Source organism: Erithacus rubecula (assembly GCF_903797595.1).
Source record: "Erithacus rubecula genome assembly, contig: SUPER_Z_unloc_1, whole genome shotgun sequence".
NCBI classification, from domain to species: domain Eukaryota; kingdom Metazoa; phylum Chordata; class Aves; order Passeriformes; family Muscicapidae; genus Erithacus; species Erithacus rubecula.
In genome coordinates, this window is record NW_027635590.1 from 111,767 (window position 1) to 137,674 (window position 25,908).

General features: G+C 36.8%; 1 protein-coding gene across 8 annotated transcripts in view; it reads left to right on the forward strand.

Moving 5' to 3' along the window:
• The window catches only part of PIGG (phosphatidylinositol glycan anchor biosynthesis class G (EMM blood group)), an 82,308-nt gene that overhangs the window by 3,642 nt on the left and 52,758 nt on the right, over nucleotides 1-25,908 (forward strand). For 3 of the 8 annotated variants that reach the window (XM_079330880.1, XM_079330882.1, XM_079330881.1), the window contains exons 3-8: nucleotides 812-1,021; nucleotides 2,523-2,711; nucleotides 4,252-4,390; nucleotides 8,014-8,226; nucleotides 16,046-16,263; nucleotides 18,671-18,952. In XM_079330880.1, the coding sequence (XP_079187006.1) occupies nucleotides 812-1,021; nucleotides 2,523-2,711; nucleotides 4,252-4,390; nucleotides 8,014-8,226; nucleotides 16,046-16,263; nucleotides 18,671-18,952 (1,251 nt within the window). Of the gene's footprint in view, nucleotides 1-811; nucleotides 1,022-2,522; nucleotides 2,712-4,251; nucleotides 4,391-8,013; nucleotides 8,227-13,573; nucleotides 13,777-13,860; nucleotides 14,191-16,045; nucleotides 16,264-18,291; nucleotides 18,403-18,670; nucleotides 18,953-25,908 lie in introns of those variants that run through there. The other 5 variants (XR_013777219.1, XM_079330885.1, XM_079330886.1 and 2 more) reach the window with 5 other exon arrangements.

The following is a 25,908-nucleotide window of genomic DNA, read 5'->3' on the forward strand; positions in this document are numbered from 1 at the left end:
CATGGGCAAGAGGTTGAGGCCAGATAAGGCCCTAGTGCAGGCTTAAATGATTGACATAGCCTCTTTATTTGTAATCATGGGAAGGCGGTAGTCTCTTAGTTGTCTTCTATCTAGGAACATTTTTATTGTATTTCTCTGTGTTCATGTAACTTCTGAGAGAAAATCCAGTTTAGTGTGAAATTGTTTTGTCATAGGGATGTTTCTGAAGAGCTTAAAAAGGAAATTCTGCCTAGTTCCAGGTAACTAAAAGATTGTGATGATGTCATCAAAATACTTGATCATCGAGGGTTGTCAGTGGTAGATCTGAGTAACACCTCTGCATTGAAGGAGCTGAGGGAGTAATCATTGGTAGGTCAACTAGCAGGCGAGTGAGAGAGTGAGGAGGGGGGAGACAGTCTGATAACTCTTTGTAGGTGAACTTCATTGCTTTTTCTAGAAGTTTTTTACTTTTGAAGGTACTGTCATTGTTAATGTTGAGTCAGTTTACTTACACCTAAATTGCCTTTTGCTGACCAGTAAATGAAACAAATGTCAGTTGTCATAGTTATCAAGTCTTTTTTTTGTCCGTTAATTTAGACAATAATATTTTTACATTCTGTAAAGCTGTTATCTCTGGCATCAGCTAGCACTATGCTGTGGCAGATGAGGTTATGTGGCAAGACAGCCTGTGTTCTTTTACTTTGTTAGGTTTCCTTACTAAAAACATAATTTATCTGCCATCTGGCTTATCGCTTCCTCCCATTTACCTTGCTACTGTCTTCTGAGCACTGGAAGTTTCTTGTTTAATGTGTCTCTTTTCTTGTTTCATTAGGCTTTGATGACAGGTAGCATACCTGGTTTCATGGATGTTGTTGTGAACCTCAATTCTCCAGCTCTGTTGGATGACAATCTGATATGGCAGGCAAAATCAGCTGGGAAAAGAATAATATTTTATGGTGATGATACTTGGGTCAAATTGTTCCCAAAGCACTTTGTGGAATATGATGGAACAACATCATTTTTTGTGTCAGATTTTACAGAGGTGAGAGGTTTTATATGATCCCAAGTTAAATAAATTCAGTACAGACAGTGTCAATTTTTGAGAATGAGTGAGTAAAGCCACCCTTGTTATGAAATATTCCCCTGGCAATTAAATAGAGATTGACTTTGTATGTCTTTTTGATGTGGGCACTGTAAATCTAAACATTTAAATCCCTCATGTGTATGCTGTAAAAAGTGTTGGTATGCTATATCAATAATCAATTTATCACTCTATAACTTTCCTTAACATACTATTTTCTCACAAACTTGTGGTTGGAAGGTAGGCTAGTTGCTTTGCTTAAAAATTCTACTATCCACATTTTCAATTTGTTATCAGATATTATAAGTTAGTGCAATTTTCAAGACGTACATTAATATATTAGCTTGGCCTCTTAGAGGTATACTTTTATAGTATTGCATCTCTCTTGTAATTGCAATAAGAGCAGTGTTTCTTTATCTTGTCAAGTAGGGAGCATAGAAAGTAAGTGAAACAAATACTGAAAATTCTTACTCTGGGCACTTTAGAAGAGTGAGTGCTTTGGCAAATTTACTTTGTTTTTGAATCTTTGTGATTTGTAATACCTCAAGCCATTGACCTGATGCTACTGACTGAAGTATTTTATTATTTAAGGAAGTTAGAAAGATCTAACGTGAATTGGAAGACACGTTCAGTTGGTTATGCTGATAAGACTTGCAAAAGCTCCAGCTTGGAGAAAAAAAAGTACAAATATTGTACTGGATCTATGGTTATGTGGCTCACAAGTGCTTTATGAAGTCCTTATTGTAGCTTACATAGTCTGTTAAAGACACAGCTTTTTATAGGTTTTTTTGCTAGTTATATGCAGACTCAACAAAGTAGTATCACATGGGAAATGTTGTAGGGATTTTTAATAACTGAAGAGAATATATGCAACTAAAAATGTATTGTCAACCTAAACAGGAAAGCAGGTGAGTTAGGCCCTGAATAGCACTTTCCAAATAGTTTTTCTTTCTCACTGTGTTGTCAGTTATTTTACTCCTAGCAAGTACAGTCTTCTTGTGTTTGCAGACTAGGCAAAATAGAGTTGAAAGATCAGGGTTTGTTGTACCTCTGAGCTTCCCATCACTAAACTGAGATTTTTTTTGTTGTACTTGTGATACTTGATGTATTACATGTGAAGTGATAATCTGGAGTGTGAAGGGTGAAAGTGACTAAAAAGTTCTTGAAACAGCTTTTTTAAAAGTTTCTGTGGAAACTTGGCAACCCATTTGCCTTGTCTGTATGTAATCTGCTGCATCTTTACCAGAAAAGGTTAAATGGGGTGAAGAATCTATTTTGTAAGGCAAATATATTTGGCTGCCTTACATTGAGCTAATATATTTTTTTTTCTTATTAGCATTGAGAGTGACTGTGATCTCATCAATTTCTATGGAATTTTGGCTATTGTGGCTAACTTTTTTTGTGCTTTATACAAGAGGGATTTTTTTTTTTTTTACTTATAATTATTTTCCTTTTCTTTGAGGTTGATGATAATGTTACCAGACATTTGGATAGAGTGTTAAAGAGAGAAGACTGGGATCTACTAATACTACATTACCTGGGGTTGGACCACATTGGTCACATGACTGGGCCAAACAGCCCGTTAGTGGGACCAAAACTTCGTGAAATGGATAACATACTGAAGAAGATCCATATTTCCCTTCTTTCAAAGGTAGTACAGCTTCCTTTTGGGTCAGTGTCCATTAGTTGTGAACTGTCATTAAAATACTTGTTGATTGTTGTTGGTAGCCTCTCTATTCACAGACTGAAGTGTTTGTTTTGTTCTTTGCCTTCCTGGGCCGTTTCCCACTGTAGCATTTTTAAGGATTTGGTGACTGACCTTAGTAACATCTGTTAACAGCTTTTTCTGGGCAGCTCTGGGAAATAACACCCTCTTGTGTCTGGGAAGAGGAGAGGAATACCTACCAAAATTCTCTCATCACTTGTGAATTAAAATGGTTGCTGGTGTGCTTTCTAGTAATGAAATTCTGCAGAAGGAGTAACGGGCATATGTAACTAATGGCTCTGATGTCCACAATTATGAAGGCATACCAAATTCTTAGATACTTGATAAATTCAAATGGAAGGGGTTGTCTTAATCTGCATTTTTTATGGTAAATGTAGCACATCTGAATCTGGTTTTAGATTTGTAAATACTGGTTGTCACTTACCTGAGCAGTCTGGATGCTGAAATACCAAGTTCCTAGTTCTAGGTGGTGTGAAACTTTTGTTCTTTATTTTTGGCTACTTCAATTCAGAATAGCTGATCATGAACTTTCATTAGTATTTTTAGTCAAGTGGATACTATTACATGGAAAGAGAGGTTAAATCCTGTGTGAGAAAGTTCTGTGAATGTTACAGTTGTTTTGCTGCTGTTTTTAAGTATCTTTGCTTTTGCCATTTATAGTCAAGCCTTTATTTCAGTTTTAGAAAACAGATATAATAAAAGTACTTTATTTTTTTTGGATAGAATAGGTGCTAGTAATAACTAGAGATGATTAAAAAGTACTTTGTTATTGAATTACTTAATTTTCTGCCACTTTGATTCATTAGATCAAAATTCTTGGTCAGGCCTCGCTTAAGTTTTTGTTTCTCTTTATTCAAAAACATACACATCATTCAACCCCATTCTTCAGGAATCATTAACAATCAGTTTTCATTGACTGTTAGATTTCAAACCCCAAGTCAGTCAGATTTCAACCTCTAAAGCCCTTGGGAAACTAGAGACTATTAGAAATAGGATTATTTTTTAATATTGATATTTTGTTAATATTTACATTATTAATAATTCAGCATGTATATTAAAACTTAGTGAAGGTGAAGAAATGAAGAGGGGAATATTTCTGTGTTAATGATGCTCTTCTGTGATTCCTGATTTTCTTCTCATGGTGTGATAGCCTTTATTTAATCTTCCAGAGAGTTTCTTGTAACTCTGTAAATTCAGAGGTTTTTTGAAAAGCTTTTTGTGTGCTTTTTTTTGCTGAGATACTGACAAGTGTGTTTGATATGAATGTGGCTTAACTTCTGAAAAATAGTTATTGAGTCACACTTAACTGCAGCCATCTCTTGTTATCTGCCCCAGGCTGAGTAAGCTTCAAAAATGAAGTTCATTTTGAAACACATTCATGTTTGAAAATGATGAAGATAATGAAATTATATAAATGAATTATGTTTGTATGGTAACTTAGATTTTTTTTCCCTGTGATTTGCAGGAGGAAGCTTCTCTGCCCAATCTGTTAGTTGTTTGTGGGGACCATGGGATGTCTGAAACAGGCAGTCATGGTGGTTCTTCAGAAGGAGAAGTGCACACACCACTCCTGTTTATCAGCTCTGCTTTTGAGAAGAGAAGTGGTAAGGATCAAAGAAGCACTACCTTTTTAGAACTGTCTTTAGTTTCAGATGGAATAGAGTTAGTTTTCTTCTTAGGAGCTGGTACAGCACTTTTTTTAAATTCAGTATGGCAATAATGTCGATAACACACTGGTGTTTTAAGTGTTTGCTTTGAATCAAGGACTTTTCTGTTCCCAATGCTCTACTATTTGAGCAGGTACAAAACAAGCCATTAAGGAGCATAGCAAGGACAGCTGACCTAAACTGGCCAAAGGAATATTCCATACCATGGAACATCGTCCCCGGTATATAAACTGGGGCTTCCAGTCATTGGTTGGGGATGGACTGGGCATTGGTCAGCAGGTGGTGATAAATTTTACTGGGAATCACTTGTTTCTCTTGGGTTTTATTCTGCTCCCTGTCTCATTTTCATTACTATTATTAAGATAATATTTAATTTTGTTTCAATTATTAAACTGTTCTAGTCTTGACCCATGAGGTTTACCTTTCCTTTCTCCTCCCCACCAGAATGGGGGGTGTGAGTGAGTGAGTGGCTGCGTGGTACTTGGGGTAAGGCTCCAGTAGATACCAGTGCATAGCCTACTCTCTTAGGATGGGAACACTACTACTGTATATTACTGTAACAACAACAGCAATAATAATTATATGCAGATTATAGTAGTTATTATTGTAATGGAAATGGGAGAGGGAAAGAGGAATAAAATCTGGGAGAGGGAGAGGAATAAAACCCAAGAGAAACATGTAATGCACAATACAATTGCTCACCATCTGCTGATTGATGCCCAGCCTACCTTCAAGCAACAATCCACAGTCCCCTGTCAACTCCCTCCAGTTTGTGTGCTGGCTGTGATGCTCTATGGCATGGATTATTCCTTCGAGCAGTTCGGATCAGCTCCTCCAACTGCGTTCTCTCCCAGCTTCTCATGCTCACTGGCAGAGTACAGGAAGTGGAAAAGTTCTTAATTTAGAGTAAGCCTACCTTACCAACATCAATGTGTTATCAACATTATTCTCATTCTGAATCCAAAACACAGCCTCTGTACCAGATACTAGGAAGAAAATTAGCTCTGTCCAAGCGGAAACCAGGAAAAGAACACACTGGCAACTCTAGTTTATATTATTCTGGAGTTCTTATTGAGAAATGCTTTGATTTGTTCTATTTGGGAAAGTCCATTCCGTGTGATCCAAAACTCTGGTTTCAGCCAAAGTTAGCATCTGTATCTTGGTGAAACCATGAATCAAGCTTTGTAATGACTGAGAAAATTGTGTATTTCAGAGATGATAATCTTTTACAGCACTATCCTATGTCAGTGTTGAGAGCTAATGAGATCTGTTGTCAGGATTCTGGGCTAATGGTAAATAAATAGGTGTAGATGTAAAATCCTGTTTGGGGTGGGTCTAAATTTTGTCTTTCATGGCCAGAATATTTTCTTGACCTCCATTCTCCTCTCTGAGACAGCTAGGATAGAGGAATGAATGGCAATTTCTCACAAAGAGGTAAGCAGAAGGAGGAAGAAAGCCCTTGGGCAATTCAAGACATACAGATAACAGAAAATAATAGAAAATAATCCTATTAGAAATAGGATTGTTTTTTAACATTAAATTGATCTGACCCTTGCAAAAGGGTGAGATGTGATGGTGCTCATAACATGACTATTAATTACTAAATCTTAAGGATGGAATATAGACCATGAGTGTGTTTACTGTGTGGGCTGGTTAATTTTATGTAATTGATGTGAATATATATATGCTGCTGAAGCTGATTTTCTACTTGTAGATTATAATAAAAATGAAACTCAGATAGTTAAAGGCAAGAGACAATAAAGAAATGGAGTAGTAGAGATTCTTTAGTCTACTTTGTAGAGTTGTGCTTAAATAGACTCCTTGACTGATTGAATCCGCACAATGTAGTTATACCAGGAGTAAATATTTTCTCCAAAATAATACTCCCTTCTGCCTTTCATTCTGCCACTTGCTCGTTTCCATCTGATTTCTTCTAAAACTGGTGTGCAGAACCTTGATTTATTTATCTTGCTGGAGGCTCCTGCAGCACAGTGGAGGTAGATTTTCCTGTTGTTTGTAAAGTTGTTATTGAGCTGCAATAGAAAGCACTGCTTGAGGAGTCATTGACCTCTTCTCAGATCTGTAAACAAAACAAAGTCAAGAGTGGATCAAAGCTTTTGGTTTTATTTTAATTTTTGAATTTCACTAGCACGTGTTGACAGCCAGGCCACAAGAGTATAGATGCTGTAAATGCAGTCTCCTGCTCACTGGAATTTTTTTCTATGAGGTTTAAACTGAATGAGAAGTTTTTACAATACAGTGAAATATATCTATTTACCTGTCTTTTGGTATAGAGTTTGTGATTTCTAATGTCTTTATACATTTCTAGCGGTTTATTTTTCATTGGTACAGTAATTAGGATTCTAGTGACTGCTCCTTATGATCCTACTGTAAACAAAATGTACTGTGGTTAATTTGGTAGACCTCAAAATAGTAATCCTGTGGGCTTTTTGCATTTAGTATGCTGTCAGGGTATTACTTGTATAGCCTTCTACAGAGATGTGTCACCCATGACTGGCTAAATGTGTTTGGTAGTTTGGCTTTTTTTAACCAGTTAAGAACTTGCCTTTAAATATAAAAATCTGAAAACTGCTGACATACAGGCACTAATGCAAAGAGGCTTTACGGATTATAGATGGCATTCTGTACAAGTATGGGATTAATTGAAACTAGATGAGAAATGAGGGAAATTTTAATGCTCTTAAAAGGAGCCTTGAGAGCAATAAAGACTATATAGAATTCTCTCTATACTGTATTTAAGTCAAAATACTCAATGCCTGAAGTTACAAAGAGGATAAAATAAAAGCATAGTAGAAAAACACGGTTACCTAACTAGTTCAGCAGGAAAAGAAACAGCTGGCAAAACAATCTTAAACAGAAGGTTATTTACGTTAATAAAATCATTCATGTCTGTAGATTTCTGTGGGACTGAAGGCGGATTCTGATAGTGGAATCTTACACAGTGCCCTCTAAAAATCACTGGGTTTGCCTGCATGTAGCCATGGATTTTGAGCCTTAACGTTCTTTACCTGATGTCTAATTCTGTTTGCTTAGCAACCTGATATTAATTAAATCTTAAGCTGTTGTCATTATATCAAGAAGCTTCTGGAATACTGTCAACATTATTTTAGATTCTCATTCTTTGTTCATGTATTAAATTAGCCCACTTTAGTACTTTCTATTGTTTCTAATGTAAAAGTTATGAAACCCTCTTAGGACGTAGGCTGCAACTTAATATTACGGTGATGTACTGGACCATCTGTTTTTTTACTTGTATAACATTTATGTTGTGTTTACAGTAGTTGTTAGCATTGAAGAGTGGTGCTGGCTAAGAATTTAATAAATATTGGATTACAGCAGCAGAGGATAGCAGCTGAAAAAGATCAGTCAGCTCTCTGCAGACCACTTAAAATAGCTGATCTAACACCAATGGAACAATTTTGAAACTAATAAGGTGCCAGCTGTCTCTGGAGAAATAGAACGGACCTGTTATTGAAATACTTCTTTTCCTCTCTCTTTTTTTTTCTCCTTTTTTTTTTTTTTTTGTTTGTTCATTCTAGCTCCTCTAGCCCAACCTGAACATGTGCAGCAAACAGATTTAGCTAGCACACTGGCAATAGGTCTTGGCCTACCAATTTCAAGAAACAGTGTTGGGAACCTCATATTGCCAGTTGTTGGAGGCAAGACAATGAGAGAACAGCTACGTTTTGTGCACTTGAATGGGTTCCAGCTAAGCAGATTGCTGCAAGAGAATACACCTGCATATGAAAAAGGTAAATTAGCTAAAAAATTGTTACAGATATACTAAAAGGAGATTGTTTATAAAACAATTTTTAAAAGTTTGGACTTCTAAATTGCTTGTATGGCGTTGCACTTTTGAGATCAATATTCAGAACAGATGTACTGAATTTAATCTTTATTGCAACCTATTTTGATAGACTCCTTCTGAACACAGTTTTTTTTTAAAATGACTACTAATATTCCTGGCTGGCAAAAGAGCAAAAATAATGGTGTAGTAAGATTAAAGTAAGTCTGCCAGTGTAGTTAAATCTTAGTGGTTTCATAACAGCTCTTTGTGATGTGTCCTATATAGGGCACTGACTCTGAGCTATTTGGAGAGTTAACACAATGGACTGAATTTTCTAGTTTAAATAAAAGGATGCTTCAAGTAAAGCTTGATATAATTTAGGGTAAGTTATCTTTTTATTTGATTTTTATGTCTTTACTTGGAATGAGAACCTAGAGAACTGCTTATTAAAAATGTGTCTATGTGTGTTTTGGAGGAAAGATTAAAAAACAAGTAGAAAAATTAAGCCTAACCTAGCAAAATGTGGTATTTCATTAGGAAGCAAGATACACATTGCAGTATAAATAATGAAGTTATTTTGATAATTTTGTGACAAAAATTGAGTCAGAGGGTGGAGGAGAACGTTTTACCATTAACATTAGAAGATGTTGTCTTAAAGTGACTGTGAAGCTTGTAAAAACAGATTTATAATCTGTTGAATTATTAAAATAACTAGATGAGAATGCGGAGTTGTTTTACAATTAGGAATAATTAAAGTGAATAGCAACATAAATTTTAGCAAAATGATCATTCTAGGTCAAGAATCAATTATCTTTCAAAATCACAGTTTCTAATCATAATTAAACTTTGTCCAGGAATCTCAACAGAATAAATTTTCCTTGTTGCAGCAACATGCCTATAGCAGGATCCATGCTCCATATCTTCTGACTTTTTTTCTGCACGGATTTCTTCACTTAACCCAGTTGTGTCAAGTGAGGCACTTGCCCTGTTGAGGGGTTTCAGGATATGACTCTGTTGCTGAAAATGCCATCACAAAACTCCATCTGACAGTATTTCTGCAAATACCGGTGAAACAGATTGGGGTTTCTACCACCTTCTGGTTTATATCTTCATTTTAATTTTATTTTTTGTCTGAGAACAGCTTAATTTCAACTTATATCTTTCATCTGAGAAATGAAAGTTAAAATAGCTGAGGATAAAAATGTGAGAATTTTTTATGCTTGCTTATGACTGCAAACTTATTGGAGGTGCTGTCTTACTGGAAAGAGTTCAGAAGGCAAAGCATCCACAGTGATTTTCTCTCCTTTCAGTAACAGAAAGTCTCAATAATATGGTGCCACTCTAGGTCCAAGTCATGGTAGCTTTTTTAACAGTGTCTTAATGTCAATTTCCAATGTTTCTGTGGACTTCTTAGAGGGATCTTGTTTTTCTTAGAATGTCCTAGATGTTCAAGGCTACGGGTTAATGCTTTGGTTTGTTCATTTAAGACTGGCAGGGAAACAGTACATTCTGTTTGTTTAGTGTTGTTTCATTCATGTGGATCCTACAGGCTTAGAAACACTTAAAGACAATGTCACCAACTCAGTGACTAATACATACAACTTAGAAGCATGCATTAATTGCCATTTGTTTTGCATGGCCTTTAAGTGAAGATAAATATTATCCCACTACAGGCACATACACATCTGTCAGGATTCCCTTAGAAAGATGTTACCTTGCAGAAAAGTTGTTATATTCAGTAATCTGATTCATGTTCAGGAAGGTTGCCTTCTTTTTTAAAAAAGGCAAAACGGAGGATCCTGGGAACTGCTTAACCAGTCAGCCTCACCTTTGTGCTTGCTAAGATCACAAAACAGATCTTCCTGGAAGACATATTGGAAACTACTGACACTACTTTGCCATGGGCAAATTGTGCCTGGCTAGTTTAGTGTCCTTCTATGATGTAGATGCATGAGTGGGCAAAGGATGTGTCATCTATTTAGACTTCTCTAAGGACTTGGCTAAGACCTCTATGAACATTCCTGCTGCTGTTGTTAGAGTGATATGATTTGAGGAATAAACTCTAATGAATAAGAAACTGGCTGCATGTCTGGAAAGTCAGTGCCTTAATGTCTAATTGGAAACCAATAATGAGCAAAAGAGTTCTCCATTAACAGTACTGGTGATCAGTGAGATAATCTTAAAAGCAACTTTCCAGCCTATAATCTGCAATTCTAAGATTGTAAATTGGGAATGTGAGGAGGGAAAATTGATCTTTATGTGAGAGAGTGGTGACAGGCATGTAGCTGCGCCTGGGAGTGGATGATGTAATATTCTGAATCATGATTAGTGCACAGACCAACATGGGCAATATTGTACGGGCATCTAGTTCAGACAGTTGGATTGTATGGAATTTGTAGCTTTTCGACAACCAGAGGAAGTCCTACGTTCACCATCCTTGGTCCTCATGTGGTGCATCAGCCATCCTGTTGCAATTTGGGCTAGGTACTGGACAGTGAGATGGACTGAAAAGCGGCTCAGCTGCTGGGGTAATGTGAGTGTGATCAGCAGCACGAAGTCCTCCTGAAGGCTGCTGTGATCAACCACAGGGATTCACTGAAGTCAGAACTATTCAACATCAATGATCTGGCCAGTGGGACAAAGTGGTACCTTAGCAAGGGAACGACACAGTAGAAATCTCTGAGGTGTTTAATGCTATACATGGGTCTCCTGCCACTCAGAGGCACCTTAACAGGCTGGAGAAATGGACTGACAGGAGCTTCTTAAGGTTCAGCAAAGGAAAATGCCAAATTCTACATCTGGGAAGAAGTAAAGCCAATGTACCAGTGCAGATTGTATTTTGATTGACTGGAAAGAACTGGAAGAACCACCATAAGGTGACTGGGGACACCCAGCTGAACATCAGGCAGCAGAGTACCTTTGTAAAAGGAAGGGCAATAGCATCCAAGGTGGCATTAGGAGGGTAGCTATCAGCTGGTCAGTCCTGCCGCTTGTATCAGTTGTGGTGAGCAGATATCAGGAGTCTTGGGTCTGGTGCTAGGCTTCTAATTTAATGGATATAAAGTGCATGGCCATGAAGGTGATGAAGAGACTGGAACATCTGTCATACAAGGAGGGGCTGAGGGTGCTTGGACTGTTCAGGAGGGGCCTTATCAATGTAGGTAATATGTGATGGGAGAGAATAAACAAGGGGGAACCAGAGTCAGATTGGTGGTCCGCACAAAAACTTTAAAGGAAACCTTTTTAGGTAAGATTTGTCAAACACTGAAGTGAGTTGGCAGGAGAGGTTGTGTAGGCTTCATACCTGTAAACATTCAAGACCTGACTGGACACAGATCTAAGCAGTAATCTTTAGCTCACCCTGCTCAAAAGAGCCTTTTGATCTTTATTTGCAAAGCATCTGAATGCTCATCAGAGTTGTGCTGACAGCTCTTGGGCTATATAATTTCTGAATTCTGCAAAGTCTGCTGCCAGGTTTTTTGAGGGAAAGAAACCCCAAGAGATAGATAGAGTCAGTTGGACATTACTCACATTTGCTTAGTTGGACATCACCCGTCTTGAAACTGCTGCTGCAGTTTCAAGCTTTCCACTGCAGATTCTCAGCTAATAGTAACAACTAGTAGAACATAACATTTCAGTTTCATGCTAAGAGAAATCCCTGTGACTGGAACTTCAGTTTAAAGTGAAAGATATACTTGAAAATACTGGCCAGGATAGCATAAGCCTTGCTGCTTTAAAAAAAATATATATTTTCAACTCTTGAGGTCAAAACTGTCTCACGTAACAAAAACCTGTAAGATTTACTGAAGGGGAAAACATGGCATTCCTGTCCAGTGCTGTAATTTACAGCACAGGGATTAGAGCACCAGCTGTTGGGACCATGAGGATGATGACTGAATCAGTGATAGTAGGAAAAGACTTGCCCATTTTAAGCTGTATCATAAAATATGAATTCTTTTATGATGGAATATTAGTTTCCTTCATAACACATGGAGATGAAGTCAGATGTCATAGTCAGATGGAAAGGCAAAATGACCTTTATAAGTTACTTCATAAAGAAGCCATGGATTTCCCTGGATTCAGCTGCTCAATTGTTAAAAGCAAAGTGTAACAGTACACAAAAATTTCATTTCATCTTCAGGTGTGTTTTTGATATATCTGTTAATAAATAAAGAGCAGAAAGAAGACAGGTCCCCCCTGCCATGTTTGCTCATATAAATGTGCATTTTCAAACTAAGAGGTTGAGCAACATTTAATAGGACTTGGGGTTTGCTTTATTGAGGTACAAAAGAATCCTTACACTTAAACCTATCTTCAAGGAAACTAAATTTTAAATGAGAAACTTGAAGCTTGACTAAGGGCTTTATTATTTAAAAACATTTTTTTTTAAATATGCTAATAAATTGTAATGTGAGGCATGAGGTTTTCCTTAGATGTGGATACCTGCAGCTAAAGAAAAAGTCAGAAAAAGGAGAATGAAATAGTAGCAGAAATTAAAAAGCTGAAAGAAGAAGTATCTAAAAATATACTTTGGGTTTTTGAGCAAGTTCATACCTCAGTGTAAGATAGGCAGCCCTAGTATCTAGCAATGCTTCCCTCATGGTCTGAATTTCTGAACATGTAGTTGAATGATAAACTAGGACTTTTTCTTTGAAAGGCATTTTCCTGTGGAATGAAGAGTCATGCTTGAGAGCAAGTTGGGTGGTGTTATTAAAATGAGTACAAGCTTTTCAATTTGGGACTGATCCTGAACTTGTATTAAATTAAAATAATTTGACTTTTACTGGGACATTTGTATATTGAAACTGGAGAAGTCACTTTTACATTATTCATTCTTTCCTTTTAAATGGAAAATCTTTTAAAATGATTGCTTCCTGTGACTGGAACTAAGTGAAATTGTTGTCAAACAGATGCTTGCAAGGCTTATCCATCTGGTTGTGCTAAGATGCTAGTGAAGCTGAAGCACAAATTGCTAATGTAATACTATGCAAGTAAAACATCACCAGTGCTTTGCCAAGTGTGCAGCTGGTCAAGCTTGCTTTGAATTTTGCTTCAGTTTTGACTTGTCTTATCAGTATCCCATATGGGAGTGGCTTGCCAATATTACCTGCCTGTTATCAAAATGCTTCTGTAACAACTTAGTGTCCAGACCCTTCTTATTTTATGCTTCCTGCATATAGATGTGCCACTGAACCAATGTAACTGGAGTTCTCAAATGACATTTGGTAACCATGGTCTTTTATTTCTGTCTGCAAGATCTTTAAATGATTCATTCATGAGGGTTTGACTGAAAGTCAACTTTCGTAACACAGACACAATGGTTTTGGTGGGCAGTTAACATGGAAGGAAGTGGATGAGAATGAAGTGAAAATGCTAAAAGGAATGATGAGGGAGACTAGTCAAGAAGCATGAAAAGGGAGCAGGACAAGAGCTGAAAATGTTGAGGGAATTTATTTATGTTTGAAAATATAGCTTGAACTCATTTCAGTCTTCTGTATAATGAAAAAATGTTATGTCAAATCTCAGTTTGATTAAAGCTCATTTTAGATGATCATTTGTGGATGTCCTCAAATGTATGAATATTTAACTCTTATTTCAAATATACTGGAAGAGAAACTTTATAGCAAAGTTAAAAGAACTAGAGGAAGGAAGTGAAATTCTCTGTGTGCACTGGCAGCTGTCTTGATACACAGGTGTTTGCTGCTGGCTGGATTGTATTTTCTAGCAGATCCCTGCAAGCCACCTGCATAGCATAGCAGAGTCAGCATGCCTTGGAGTCTACTAGAAGTCATGGGAAAACAGACTGGACATTTTGAATTAAACATTGCCTTTTAAAATTCTCACTTTGAATTCAGCCCACATGTAGATGATGAAGTGTCTTGTATGATAAGAGACTTGCAAATAGTAAGCGTGATTCTTTCATGACTCTGCAAATTGTGAATAAAATACTTCATTCAACTTCATTCACTTGAAATAAAATTTAAAACGTTTCTGGTTTAATAATGTACTTTTGCTGGAAAGGCTTAACAAAAAAAAAAGTGGTTTTTTTCCAAAGTACAATACACTGTTCATCTATGAGGATTGAAAAAGAGCTGTAACTTAAGTCTTTGTGACATCAAAGTTATTTCAGTCATTGTTTTAACCTTTCTTGTCTGAAACGATACAGCAAATGTTTCACCGTTCTTTCAGTTAAGAAGAGAAGAACTGCAAGTTACATAAAAATTTCAAAATCAATGTTTTGTACTTCAGTTGTCATTACCTTTCAAGTCAAATTGCAGGGAAATAGCAAGTTCTATTAGTGTGAAGTGAAATTAAACATCTCCTTTTCAGAAAAAAATGCAGATAAGTTTGAATTTTCATGCACAGCATAAGTTCCAGTGAGATAGGAGTTTCTGAAAGTTATGCTCTTTCCATGTGTTATCAACTGAATTTGAATTGTGAATGCATAGTGTATTCAGTGAAAATTCAGTGGTATTTGAAGAGCAGAATCACAGATTAGGTGGAGTAGGACTGGATCACTGCAGGTTATCCAGTCCAACCACCCTGTTCAAGCAGTGTTCCCCATGGCACATTACTTAGGAATGTGCCCAGAAAACTTTTACATATCTTAAGAAAAGGCCTCTCAGTTGTCTTTTCTCAAGGCAGAGGAGACCCAGCTCCCTCAGCCTTCCCTAGTAGAAGAGGTGCTTCATCATCCTTGTCCCCCTCCACTGGACCTGCTCCAGGAGCTCCCTGTCTCTCTTGTCCTGAGGAACCCAGAACTAGACACAGCACTCCAGATGTGCCTCTCCAGGACACAGCAGAGGGGCAGGATCACCTCTCTCAACCTGCAGGCAATGCTCTTCCTAATGCACCCCAGGATCCCGTTGGTCTCTTGGTCCCCAGGACGCTCTGCTGGCTCAGGGACAGTTTGTTGTCCACCAGGACCCCCAGATCTTTCTCCTCAGAGCTGCTTTCCAGCAGGTCACCCCCAGCCTGTGCAGGTGCCTGGGGTTGTTCCTCCCCAGGCCCAGGACCCTGCACTTGCCTCTGCAGAATTTCAGATGTTTCTTCTCCTCCCATCCCTCCAGCTGTTGTGGTCTCACAGAAGGGCTGCACAGCCCTTTGGGACATTGGCTACTCCTCTGAATTTTGTGCCATCAGGGAACTTGCTGAGGAGGCATCTGTCCCTTCATCCAATCCATTGGTGAATAAGTTAAACTTCATTGCACCCGATGTCAACCCTGAAGGGACACTGCTACTAACAGGCCTCCATCTAGATAAGACTTTACACTGCTGATTAAAACCCTCTGTGCTCTGCCATTCTTTCAGTTCTCAATCATCCTTCACTGTCACTCAACCAACCCATACTGCCAACTGGTGTGTGTTGTCCCCTTTGGTGTTTTCCCTAAACATCGGCTATTTGTTTATTTCCTACTGAGTTTATACAATGTGTTCTGGATAATGAGTAATTCCAGTGGACAACTTTGCTTTCTTCACCTTCCCCCATCCCACAGTGTCTGGAGCATTTGAATTTTTTGTCCTGGTAACTCATGGTAAAATTGAATGGTTATTTCAATAAGTTTGTCAATTGTTAGAGGTCTTGACAATTTATTAGGTTAGAAGTTTTGCTTTTGCAGGAAGGTAGTGCAATTTTTTACCTGTGAAAAAATTTTCAACTGCCATAGCTATTATGTATTTTTATACACTACACAAGCAAATATAAAAATATGATCACATCTCCAAGTAATATTACTTTGTTCATAGATCCTGTTGCTTCTTTTCTTTTCTCCCCTTCTTTCCAGATCCTGGATATGAACATTTTAAGATAGCAGAAAAATCCCATGGTAATTGGATCAAACTGTATTTAGAGGGGAATAATTCCGAGATACTCTTAAATCTTGGCAAGAAAGTCCTGAAGCAATATTTGGAGGCCCTCAAGACTTTGAGTTCTTCATTAAGCAAACAAGTGGCACAATATGACATGTATTCGATGATGGTGGGGACAGTGATCATTATAGAGGTATGAAAATAGATCTTTCTGTGGAAAAGATAAGTGCACAGGAGTAAAGTATCTTGTGGTTGGATATGTAATGTATACACTTCCTGGTCTTTAAAACTACTGAGTATGGGTTCTTAGGGTTGGCTGGCATTCTGCGTGGACAGGATTAATTCTCCTTTTAAAGTAAAGTCTGGCCTTTAGAATGATCAAAGAGTGCTTTTGATGGGAATTACTTACATTTTAGTGTAGCTAGTTACAGTAGATATGCAGTTGTGCAACAACTTCAATTACTTCCATAGTTAGCCTTCTATTTTTGAGTAGCTTTACTACATTAGGAAAAAAAAATCTGGCAAGTAAATGCCTTGCTGTTTCTCTATCTAATCTTGAGTGTAGCTGCTCCAAACAGGCAATACCTTATATGGATAATTTTCACAGGAATTGTTGTTTTTCCAGGAGTTGTTCCTTGTTGTGATAGATTTAGAGCCCTGAAATAAGTACTTGCTGCAGTGTTACTTCTTCTTATTTCCTGTAGTTGTAATATACACCATATCGTTAATTTTAAGTGGATCTGTCCAACTGATATTTGGGAAAAACTCAAGAGCTGAGTCTCCTTTGTCCTGGCAGGGCTCTGTGCCTTGTCTCCCATGCACTGCTCTCTGCATACAGAGTGCTTCTGAAACGGCTTTCTGGTAGGCTGCTCAGTGGGGTTTGTCACTCTGCTGATCACTTCACAGGAATGAGTTCCACGGTGCCCTTCTGTAGATGAGATGTAGGTTCTGTTCCTGCTCTGCAGATGGAAGATCTGGAGGTGGACAAAGTTTGGTGCAAAGCTGAAGGTGCATATCTTTCTTTGTTCCTTTGTTTTCAGAACCTATGCGTTCAAGCTGTTGACATTTACTTTAGATCTGAAGTACTGGACTTTTTTTTTTTTTTCTGGAATGCAGTTGTAGATGCTTACTATTTCTGGAAAACAAATCTTAAGTGTTATATGCAATCAGCCTTCATCAAAGAAATATGCAGCTACTAACCACAGAAATTTAAGACTCCAGCAAAATGGCTGGAGTTTCTTCTTTTCTCTGGTGCAATACTCAAGAAACTGCCTTGCTTTCCCAAAATATTCTTTTCTTGATATCAATTTTCCACCTTCACTGAATAAATAAGAGTAGAGAAACTCAGATGTCGCTTCAAACTGCACTGTGCTATAAATTCCAATTATCCTGCATTTCAGATGAGGAAAATACCTCTGAGACATGAACTGATAACAGTGCATTTGCTCAAAAAACCTAAATTTAGCTTGGTAGATATCTACACTTTGAGCATGTTCCTGCCATGAGTGCCATTTTTGTTTTAATTTTAAGTGATGGGCTGAAATGTAAGACTTAAGTTTTGAGTGTGATACTCAAAGCTGCATATTTTCATAACAAAATGAAATATGGAGTAGAATATGAAGAAGCAGTAGACTACTGCAAAGCTTATTTTTTTTGGCCTGCTTTACTGTATCTCACTGTAGTGTGGGAAAAATTTTAGGCATAGGTTTTCACAAATGGCAGTGAAAGATTATAGGTTGACAATGGTCTGATATGGTTGTTTTTGTTTTGATTTGTTTTAATTTTGCCCTAGCAACAGCTGATTAAGGTCAGTCTAGTCCTAACTCCATCTCTGCAACTTGCAAAGCATTTTAGTGTGTGGCTGAAGTTCCCAGTTTTCCCACTTCCTGATAAAGGTTTGTATGTGAGTAGCAGGAAGTTTCATTGTGTTGTTCATCTCTGCTGCAGCAGTTCCGTAAGAGAAAACTTGGAATTCTGCCTGTTCTGTGTGCAGGTCAGAGCAAAGTGAAAGTAAAACCAATAGATTCAATTAAGATAAGGAGAGGTACACGAAGTAAATACTGGGAGAATCGGTAAGGTAGAAGTTCAGCATACACTTGTGTGATAGTATGAGAACTTCCCCTTGTTTGGGAAGCTGTTTAACGCAGCAGGATCTCATACATATGTATTTCTCATACAGGAAATAAATTGCCTTTGACAGAGTGTATTAACCTCAGGCTTTTACAGGTGACAAACAATGGGTCAAATTTGTTTGCTTAGAAACTATTTTCATACTGGGAGTTCAAGGTCTTTTACAGGAAATGAAGGTCATACCTGTCATTCGTTGCTACAGGTAAGGAGGCAAATGATGATATATTAAACTTGGAAACTTGTGTGTTTAAGCCTTTAATAAACGAAAAGAAAATACTGGGTTCTACCATTTCTGTGATAATATTTTACTGGGGAAAAGAAATCCAACATAACTCTTCACAGGTTTTTTTTAAATGAAGTATGCATATTAGCAGACTGATGTGGATGACAAGAGCATGATTTTTTCTGTGAATTTTTACTGTTTAGCTAACCCCAGTTTTGAAAGTATTAATCCTCTGGTTTTTTTCTAGGTTCTGCTACTGCTTTTGCTTAGTGTTCCAAAAGCCCTGAGCAAGCGGGCAGAATTTGAAGTGCCCCTCTCCCCTCCACTGTTCTCTCTGCTGTTTTACTTGATATGTCTGATGCTTTGTGCTGTTCATGTCATTGTATGCACATCAGCAGAAAGTTTGTGCTATTTCTGCAGTATGTCCTGGTTAACAGCAGTTGGAGTGATGATGCTGATTTCTGCACTCACGTGTGGTATTTTATCTGCTATTGCAAAGATTTTTGAGAATTCCAGACTTCCACCAAAGGTAAGAACATGTATTAGTTATGGTTCAAAATGTCTTATCTTTCATGTGCGGTCTTTCATATACCGTCTTTTATCTTTTATAATACTGTCAGTTAAAGTTTTGTTTTCTCCGTGTGTGCTTAAAGAAAATCTTATTTGTTATGTAGTATGAATATGTATTATTTTTTGAAATTGTGATTGAGATGTGCTGTTGTCACTGTGGCGTGGTACCGACCGTGGAAGATCTAAGAATTGCTTGTTTTGACATAATTAGAAAAAAAAATTTAAAATACTGTACAGTATTTTTTGGTTGGCTTTATGAGATCAGAAACAGTTATGCTGGTACAAATCCTATGTTTTTACATAGTTAGGTTTCACAGTTGCAATTAAAGCAAGATGTAAAATATTTTACAACAATATTCATAAAGGACAGTGTTGATAAAAAAGACAGTAATGCTCTTAAGAAGAATATACTTTGCCAGTATGCCTTTTCTTGTATACGTTTTGGGTTTATTAATGTTTGGGCTTTTTTTTTATAGTTTTGAAAATGCAATAGAAGGAGCTAATTTAATCTGTCTTTTCTCCTTCTTTAGCTTAAGGCATAGAGTTTGTCAAAAATCTTTGGAGTTCTCTAAGTGTTCTCAGTGCGACGAGTTACCTTCAGTATGTTACTTGATGAGTTTTATTGTGTTCAATAGAATACAGGTAATTCCAAGAAAATAGAATTTGCAATGTCTTTTTTTCCACTGTGAAACTTAGTGTGCCAAGAGCTGTCAGTCACACCATAAAACAGCTTCTAGCTGTTTTTTCTACTACTTGTTAGTCATATTTTTCAAAGGTCTCTGGTGTTCAATAGCTTCACTGGTCATAGTACTCCATTTGATGGTGCAATCTCTGCAGTACAGTCTTTCATCAATCTATGTTTCTAAGAATCAAGCTTGGGGGTTTTGCACTTTTTTTTAAAATGTGTGACAAAACATGGCAAATACACTGCTTTAGTGATATGACAACATGCTCTATTAAGGAAAAAAGCAAACATTCTGACTTGAAGAAACATTTTGTAACAGCTGTATTTCTTACAATTCAGAAAATTCAGTATTCCTGAGCAAAGATTAATTTTGTACTCTGTGTGGATATGTGCTGTAATTCCTGAGTTTAAATTTAAATCTAAATTTAAATCTAAATTTAAATCTAAATTCTTGTAAGTATGGTTGCTAATGTATTTTATGCAAACTCTACCAGATTGTATTTTTTTTCTGTAATTTTGGGCTAGTTGTTTAGAAGAATATAAGCTTGAAATAATAATCAATGTTCCCATGTAGAAGTCTTATGTGTACTTGGTATGCAATGATAAACAAACACAGCTATGAAAGATAGACTTGTTTTTCATCTTGTTACTAGTTTTTCTAATTTTAGTAAACAGTAGAAATCTAAATATGATGCATTTTGTAGACTTGCGTAAAATTTACGTACATGCCACTTAAGTAGCAGGGAGAGCAATGACAACAGCTAATACATTTCTTCTCCAGATGGATAGTCTCAGAGAATCACAAAATGATAGAATGGTGTGGGTTGGAAGGGATATGCAAGACCATCCATTTCTGAATCCCTTCCATAGGCAGGGACACCATGTTGCTCAGAGCTCTATCTATCCTGTTCCTCAGGTATGGGTCATCCCCAGCTTCTCTGGGTAACCTGTTCTAATGTCTCAACACCCTTCCATCATCTGCTTCAAGTTCATAATACACAAATGAGGTTTTCAGCAGTGTTTTCTAGGTTTGTGTGTATGTTTGTTTTTCCAGGGCTGAGACAGATAGAAATAAAAAATACTGGATTCTCCATCCCATATTGGTCTGTGATCATATTCCTACCTAAGATATATCTGAAAATGTGGGAATCTTATATATTATGTATATATATTATATATATATATATATATATATATATATATAATTATAATTATATATATATTATATATATATATATATCTTATATATATAGTATATATTATGAAGTTTAGACAGTAGGAATTCTGGTTGGGACAAACACGACTTTGTGTTCAGACCTGTAGAAATACATTTTTGTCATCCTATTTCACTTCTATTCCATAGATGACTGAATTGCTGGATGTATCTCATTGCATCAGTCAAGGAGGCTTTGCTGTCTCTGTTCAAGTTCCAAAGAAAGCTTGAAATATTTTGTAGGTTTAGTTAGTATGTGTCTTCATTTCAGACATGTATAAAAGCAGTGATTTGGTTCTGATGAGGTTTTTTCAAGTCTGAGAGCTGTTGTAGAATGATATGGTGATTTTTTTTTTGGGGTCTACTTAGACAAATACAGAGCCGAGAGAAGGTGAAAGGAGCAGTGTGTGAATCTGGTGCTGCTTCTAGTGCAGATGTGTTCCAAACACTCATCTCTGTCTTTCATCCCCTTTCCAGTAGAATGCCTAGGTTTTGGGGGAGAAATGGGTTATTTTTATATACAATGTGTTGATCTCAAAGGGCCTTCTGTGTGAATTGTGGATATTACTTATGCTAAAATAGCTCTCAATCCAAGTGTTTTATGACATGTGCATCTCCACATTGTGAATCTATGTGTGGGTTCACTTCTGAAAGAATTCTGAAGCCCTGGTCTTCTGATGGTGAGTGTGGAATCCTGAATCTTGGCCTTTCTGCTTAAAAAAAAAGCTAAAAAGCCTTTTCTAAGCTCAAGCTATACAATAAAATTGTAGGTATTTTAAAAGTAATTAAGATAAGCTCTCCTGTTAATGGCTTCAGAGCCTTTTTCCTTCAAATTGTTTCCGTTCACTTCTAAAGATTTCTCTGAAGTGCTTCTCATTTGTAATGCTTTTCTTTCCCCACTGTGGCTGAATATAGAAACTGATTACCAAGTTCATGAATTTTCTGAAGACCAGTGCAGGCAGTGTTAGCATCTGCTTCCTGACTGTTATTTATAGATTCTGATTGCTGTGTTTCTAGCAGAACCAGTCCCTTCTTTTAATGATACTTCAGGCTTTAAATAGTTCTGCAGCCCTTTATGAATTCCAGAAAACTGTTAAAAATTCTAACTTCTTGTTCGTAGTTTCACTCTAATTGCTTGGTAGTTGATTTAGGCATGGTATTTACTACTACTGATTCTGGGGATTTTTTTTGCACTTTTTCAGATAGGAGAAAAAACTATCAGTTTTTTGAAATCAGAATACAGAAGTTAAGGCTTGTCAAGTAGAGATCTTGAGAATTTTCATTATGCAGAATCATAGTGGGTTTTTATCACATCTATAAAATGTCCTTCTTTCAATTTATTTTAAAGCACTTGTTAATGTAACAGTATTTTTGTTTTTCCTCTTTTGTTTGCTATTCTTGATTAATTCAACAATGTTACATTTTTATGCAATTGCACCTAAAATACTTTTTGCATTTTTGACTTGAGGGAGAAAAAGGCTGATTGGGTGGTATCTTTACCAGATAGCGTTGAAAAATTATCCCAAACTGCTGTGAAAATGTAGGAACAAGGGTGATTTGTAGTACTTTGTCATGGAAAAGTTACCATCATAGAGAACCAAGACTGGGTTCAGGGAGCTTGAGTATCAGGAAGGAACATAATGGTAAGTGTTTAAATTGTGAGTGATGTTGAGCATGAAAAATAAAATGTTTTTCATCTGAAAAGTAGTTGCAGAATTTCTCAGGCATTAACTGTAGATGGTTAATCACAAAAAAAACCCCAGATAACTGAAATAAGACTCAGAACACAGACTACAGGAGATTTTATTTCAAAGTGAAGAAGTTTCAAAATTTAATGATCAAAGGTGCGTGTGCTCTGTCCTTTATATATTGATACTTTTGCAAGCGAGCAAGCTATGTGCAAAGATAGGGCTGAGAGATCACTTTCTATATTGCTTAAATACTGGTGCTGATACATCAATTGTTCAAGCTGCCTTGGCTTGGGAGATTATATGCTTACATCATTTGAAACCTGGCATTTAAAGATTTCTAAACAAACTTTCTGTTGAAAGTTTTTTTGCCAAGATATCAAACAAACTGAGACTCATACAGGTTTTTTGGTATCTGGGGTGTCTGCTGAGTACCTGAGGGCTGGAAACGTTTAGCAGCTGGAAAAACAGAGCTGTGAATATCAGAGTAATACCTACATTTTAATGCCTGTAAACCAGATGTAAAAAACTAGGTACAATCTAAATAATCTAAGGTCAAACTGTATATGACACCATACTCATGGCATTCATTATAATGCACAGCTCATATATAAGGGATTAGAAGTGAATTTAGAAAACTTCAATGAAAGTATTTCCAGAATTTCTTAAGATTATCAAGGCTCAGGTGATTAAAATTTGCATCATAATTTTTACTTTTGCATAGTAGTTTAACTCTGATCTGAAGTGTGGTTTATTAGTAAATGTCCCTGGATTTTAATCCTTTGATATGAATGTAAGAGTATTTTTTTTCTCCTTTCATTGAAGTTGTGAGAGGCAAGCAGGCAAGAAATACAGATTTCTGACCCTGGGACATTTCACATTAATGCCATCATTTTAATGAGGTTTTTGTATGTTCCCTGTTGATAGTGCATCACTTCTTCAGTTTTCATATCAGTTGCTGACAGCAACCAGATACAAGAGACCAATCCTTCTATAGATTTTATGTTATGTCTTACAAAGAAGACAAATTATATCACTGACTTGTTAATTCTCATTTATTTAAGATCTCAAATTCCTTTGTCTCTGCAAACAGATGGTGCTTACATACTCATTTATTTAGTTAGCCAAGATCTTTAAGGTCAGCATGATAGAATTATTGGAATTCAAACTTGCTGAAGATCCGTCATGTACTGTTCTGGCCCCAGCTTTGTGATTTTCATGCTCTTTGGTCTTTGCAGAGACTACCTTGTCCTTTTGTTCCAAATACCAGCTTATGGTATTTTATTTGCTTTTTAGAATATAGTACTAAACAAACCTGAGTGGTCTTTGGAACACCAAAGAAATTTCAAATGCTAGTAAATTTGAATTGAACCTGAGCATTTTTTCAGATTATTAGTATTTTTTCCCCCATTATTGTTGTGTGTGATCTCATGGGGACTTTTTTGGTTGTGTGGGGTTTTGTTTGTGTGTTTGTGTTGGTTTTTTTTTTAAAGTAAAATGACTTTGATGTCATGTATTCTTTAACAACACAAGAAATTAAGGAGATGTGAATAGGTCATAATTGTAATTATAGCTCCTGCATTCTTTAACATACATGTCATTAAGTTTTGATTTTGCTAAAGTTTTTTTTCCTAAAGCAAAATTCCTGATAATGTTAACTGTCTTGCATCGTGTGTTTGTTTTATTCTGTCTTTCATTGTCTTGCTTATTGAACAAAAATACATAAGCTGCTGTCAGTAAGTCATAAATATGAGTCCTCCTTGCATTTGAGATGCTCAGAGGTAATTGTATATTTTATACCTGCTTTCTTGTTATCTGCTCAAAGGTCAGCTTGGTTTGACACTGTGCATCTTTTAATTTAGTAGGTTCTCTATGAAATTTATCCCTGTGAATATTCAAGATTTTTTTTAAAGTTTGTTCATAGGTCAGATGTAGGAGGATGATATGGTAAAAATACGCAGTTAAAGAAATGAATGTGAAAGTAGTTTCAGAGATCTTTGTTCTGAAGTAAAAATGGCATGCAGTAATTTCAGTCTGACTTTTAAAGTTTCATTTTATTAGGCGCTTAAAATACAGTTTAAGAGATACTCCATGGAATTCTGTAATAGTGCAAGACTAGATAAAATAGTAATGTATGATATTTGACAGTGTCTTTCCCAAAATTCTTCACAAGCATGTGTTGTATCATATTTCTTAAGGTATGTTAGGAAGCTTCTGCTGGTTCCAGTGCCCTCTGGTGCTTGCTTTTACTTGCTCTGTTCTCAAATTTTTGACGTGCTGGCTTGTCCCCAGCTACTTGCAGTGTCATCTTGCAGCACCCACAGGTGGGACAGGGAGTGAAGTTGAACAGAAGATAGGAGAGGATTTAGTAGGACAGGAAAGAACACAGTGACCAGGCACAGGGCTCCGTCAGTGATCTGTCTCCTGCTTATACTTTACTTTGCCCCTGTTTCCAGCATATTTGTCATTACCCTCTCTTCCCCACCTTTGACAGTTTCTAGAGGCTCTGCTTAATGAATTGGTACAGACCCACAGGCGCTATCAGATGTCTGTAACACCCGTGCACTGTCACTTCCCCCTTACCTGTTACAGAGTCCAGACTGACGCTCTTCAGTTCTACGCCTGTGGTTTCTTGTTGGCCTGTCAGTTAATGGCTGAAGAGTTTTGGTCATCTTTATGATCTTCCTTAGTGCATACTTATCATGGTTGTGTCTCTCTGTGGTCTTTTTATGGCTTTCTCTGTGTGCTGGAATGGTTCTTTACCTGATAGCAGCTATGAACTGAGTGCTCTCAAATTCCTCCTGCCCTTAACGCTTTCTCTTTAGCCCTATTTTTAGTTGAAGGTAGACATGATAAGGCAATTGCAATTAGCTGCTGAGAACAGGAAATTGAGCTAATGAAGGCATTAGACAAAAAGTATTGTTGTTTTAGATAAGCACCGTTTGTGAAGTAAATAATAGATGGGTAAAGGTTTAAAGTAGGTTTTATGATGAAAGCCACATTTCAGGCTAAGCAAGGTCAAGGGGTGCCATCAAGTAGTAACTTTGTTGAGTAGTGAATGCTGTTACTGTATTGAATTGAAGATACCACAGATTTCAACTATTAGAGAATTACCTATTATCTGTATATATCAAGATTTCTGCAGGATTTCTGTTTTTGCTTCTACAAATATGCAACAGGATGTGAGCTTCTTTTGAACCTTCTGTTACAGGGTGATAGAGAATCTTAAGCTGTACAGTTTGATTATTCATAAAGAAGTTTTATTCCTTAAACAGAATGCAGTTTTAAAAATTATTACTATGCTGTAGTGCTACGTATGTGTCACTGAA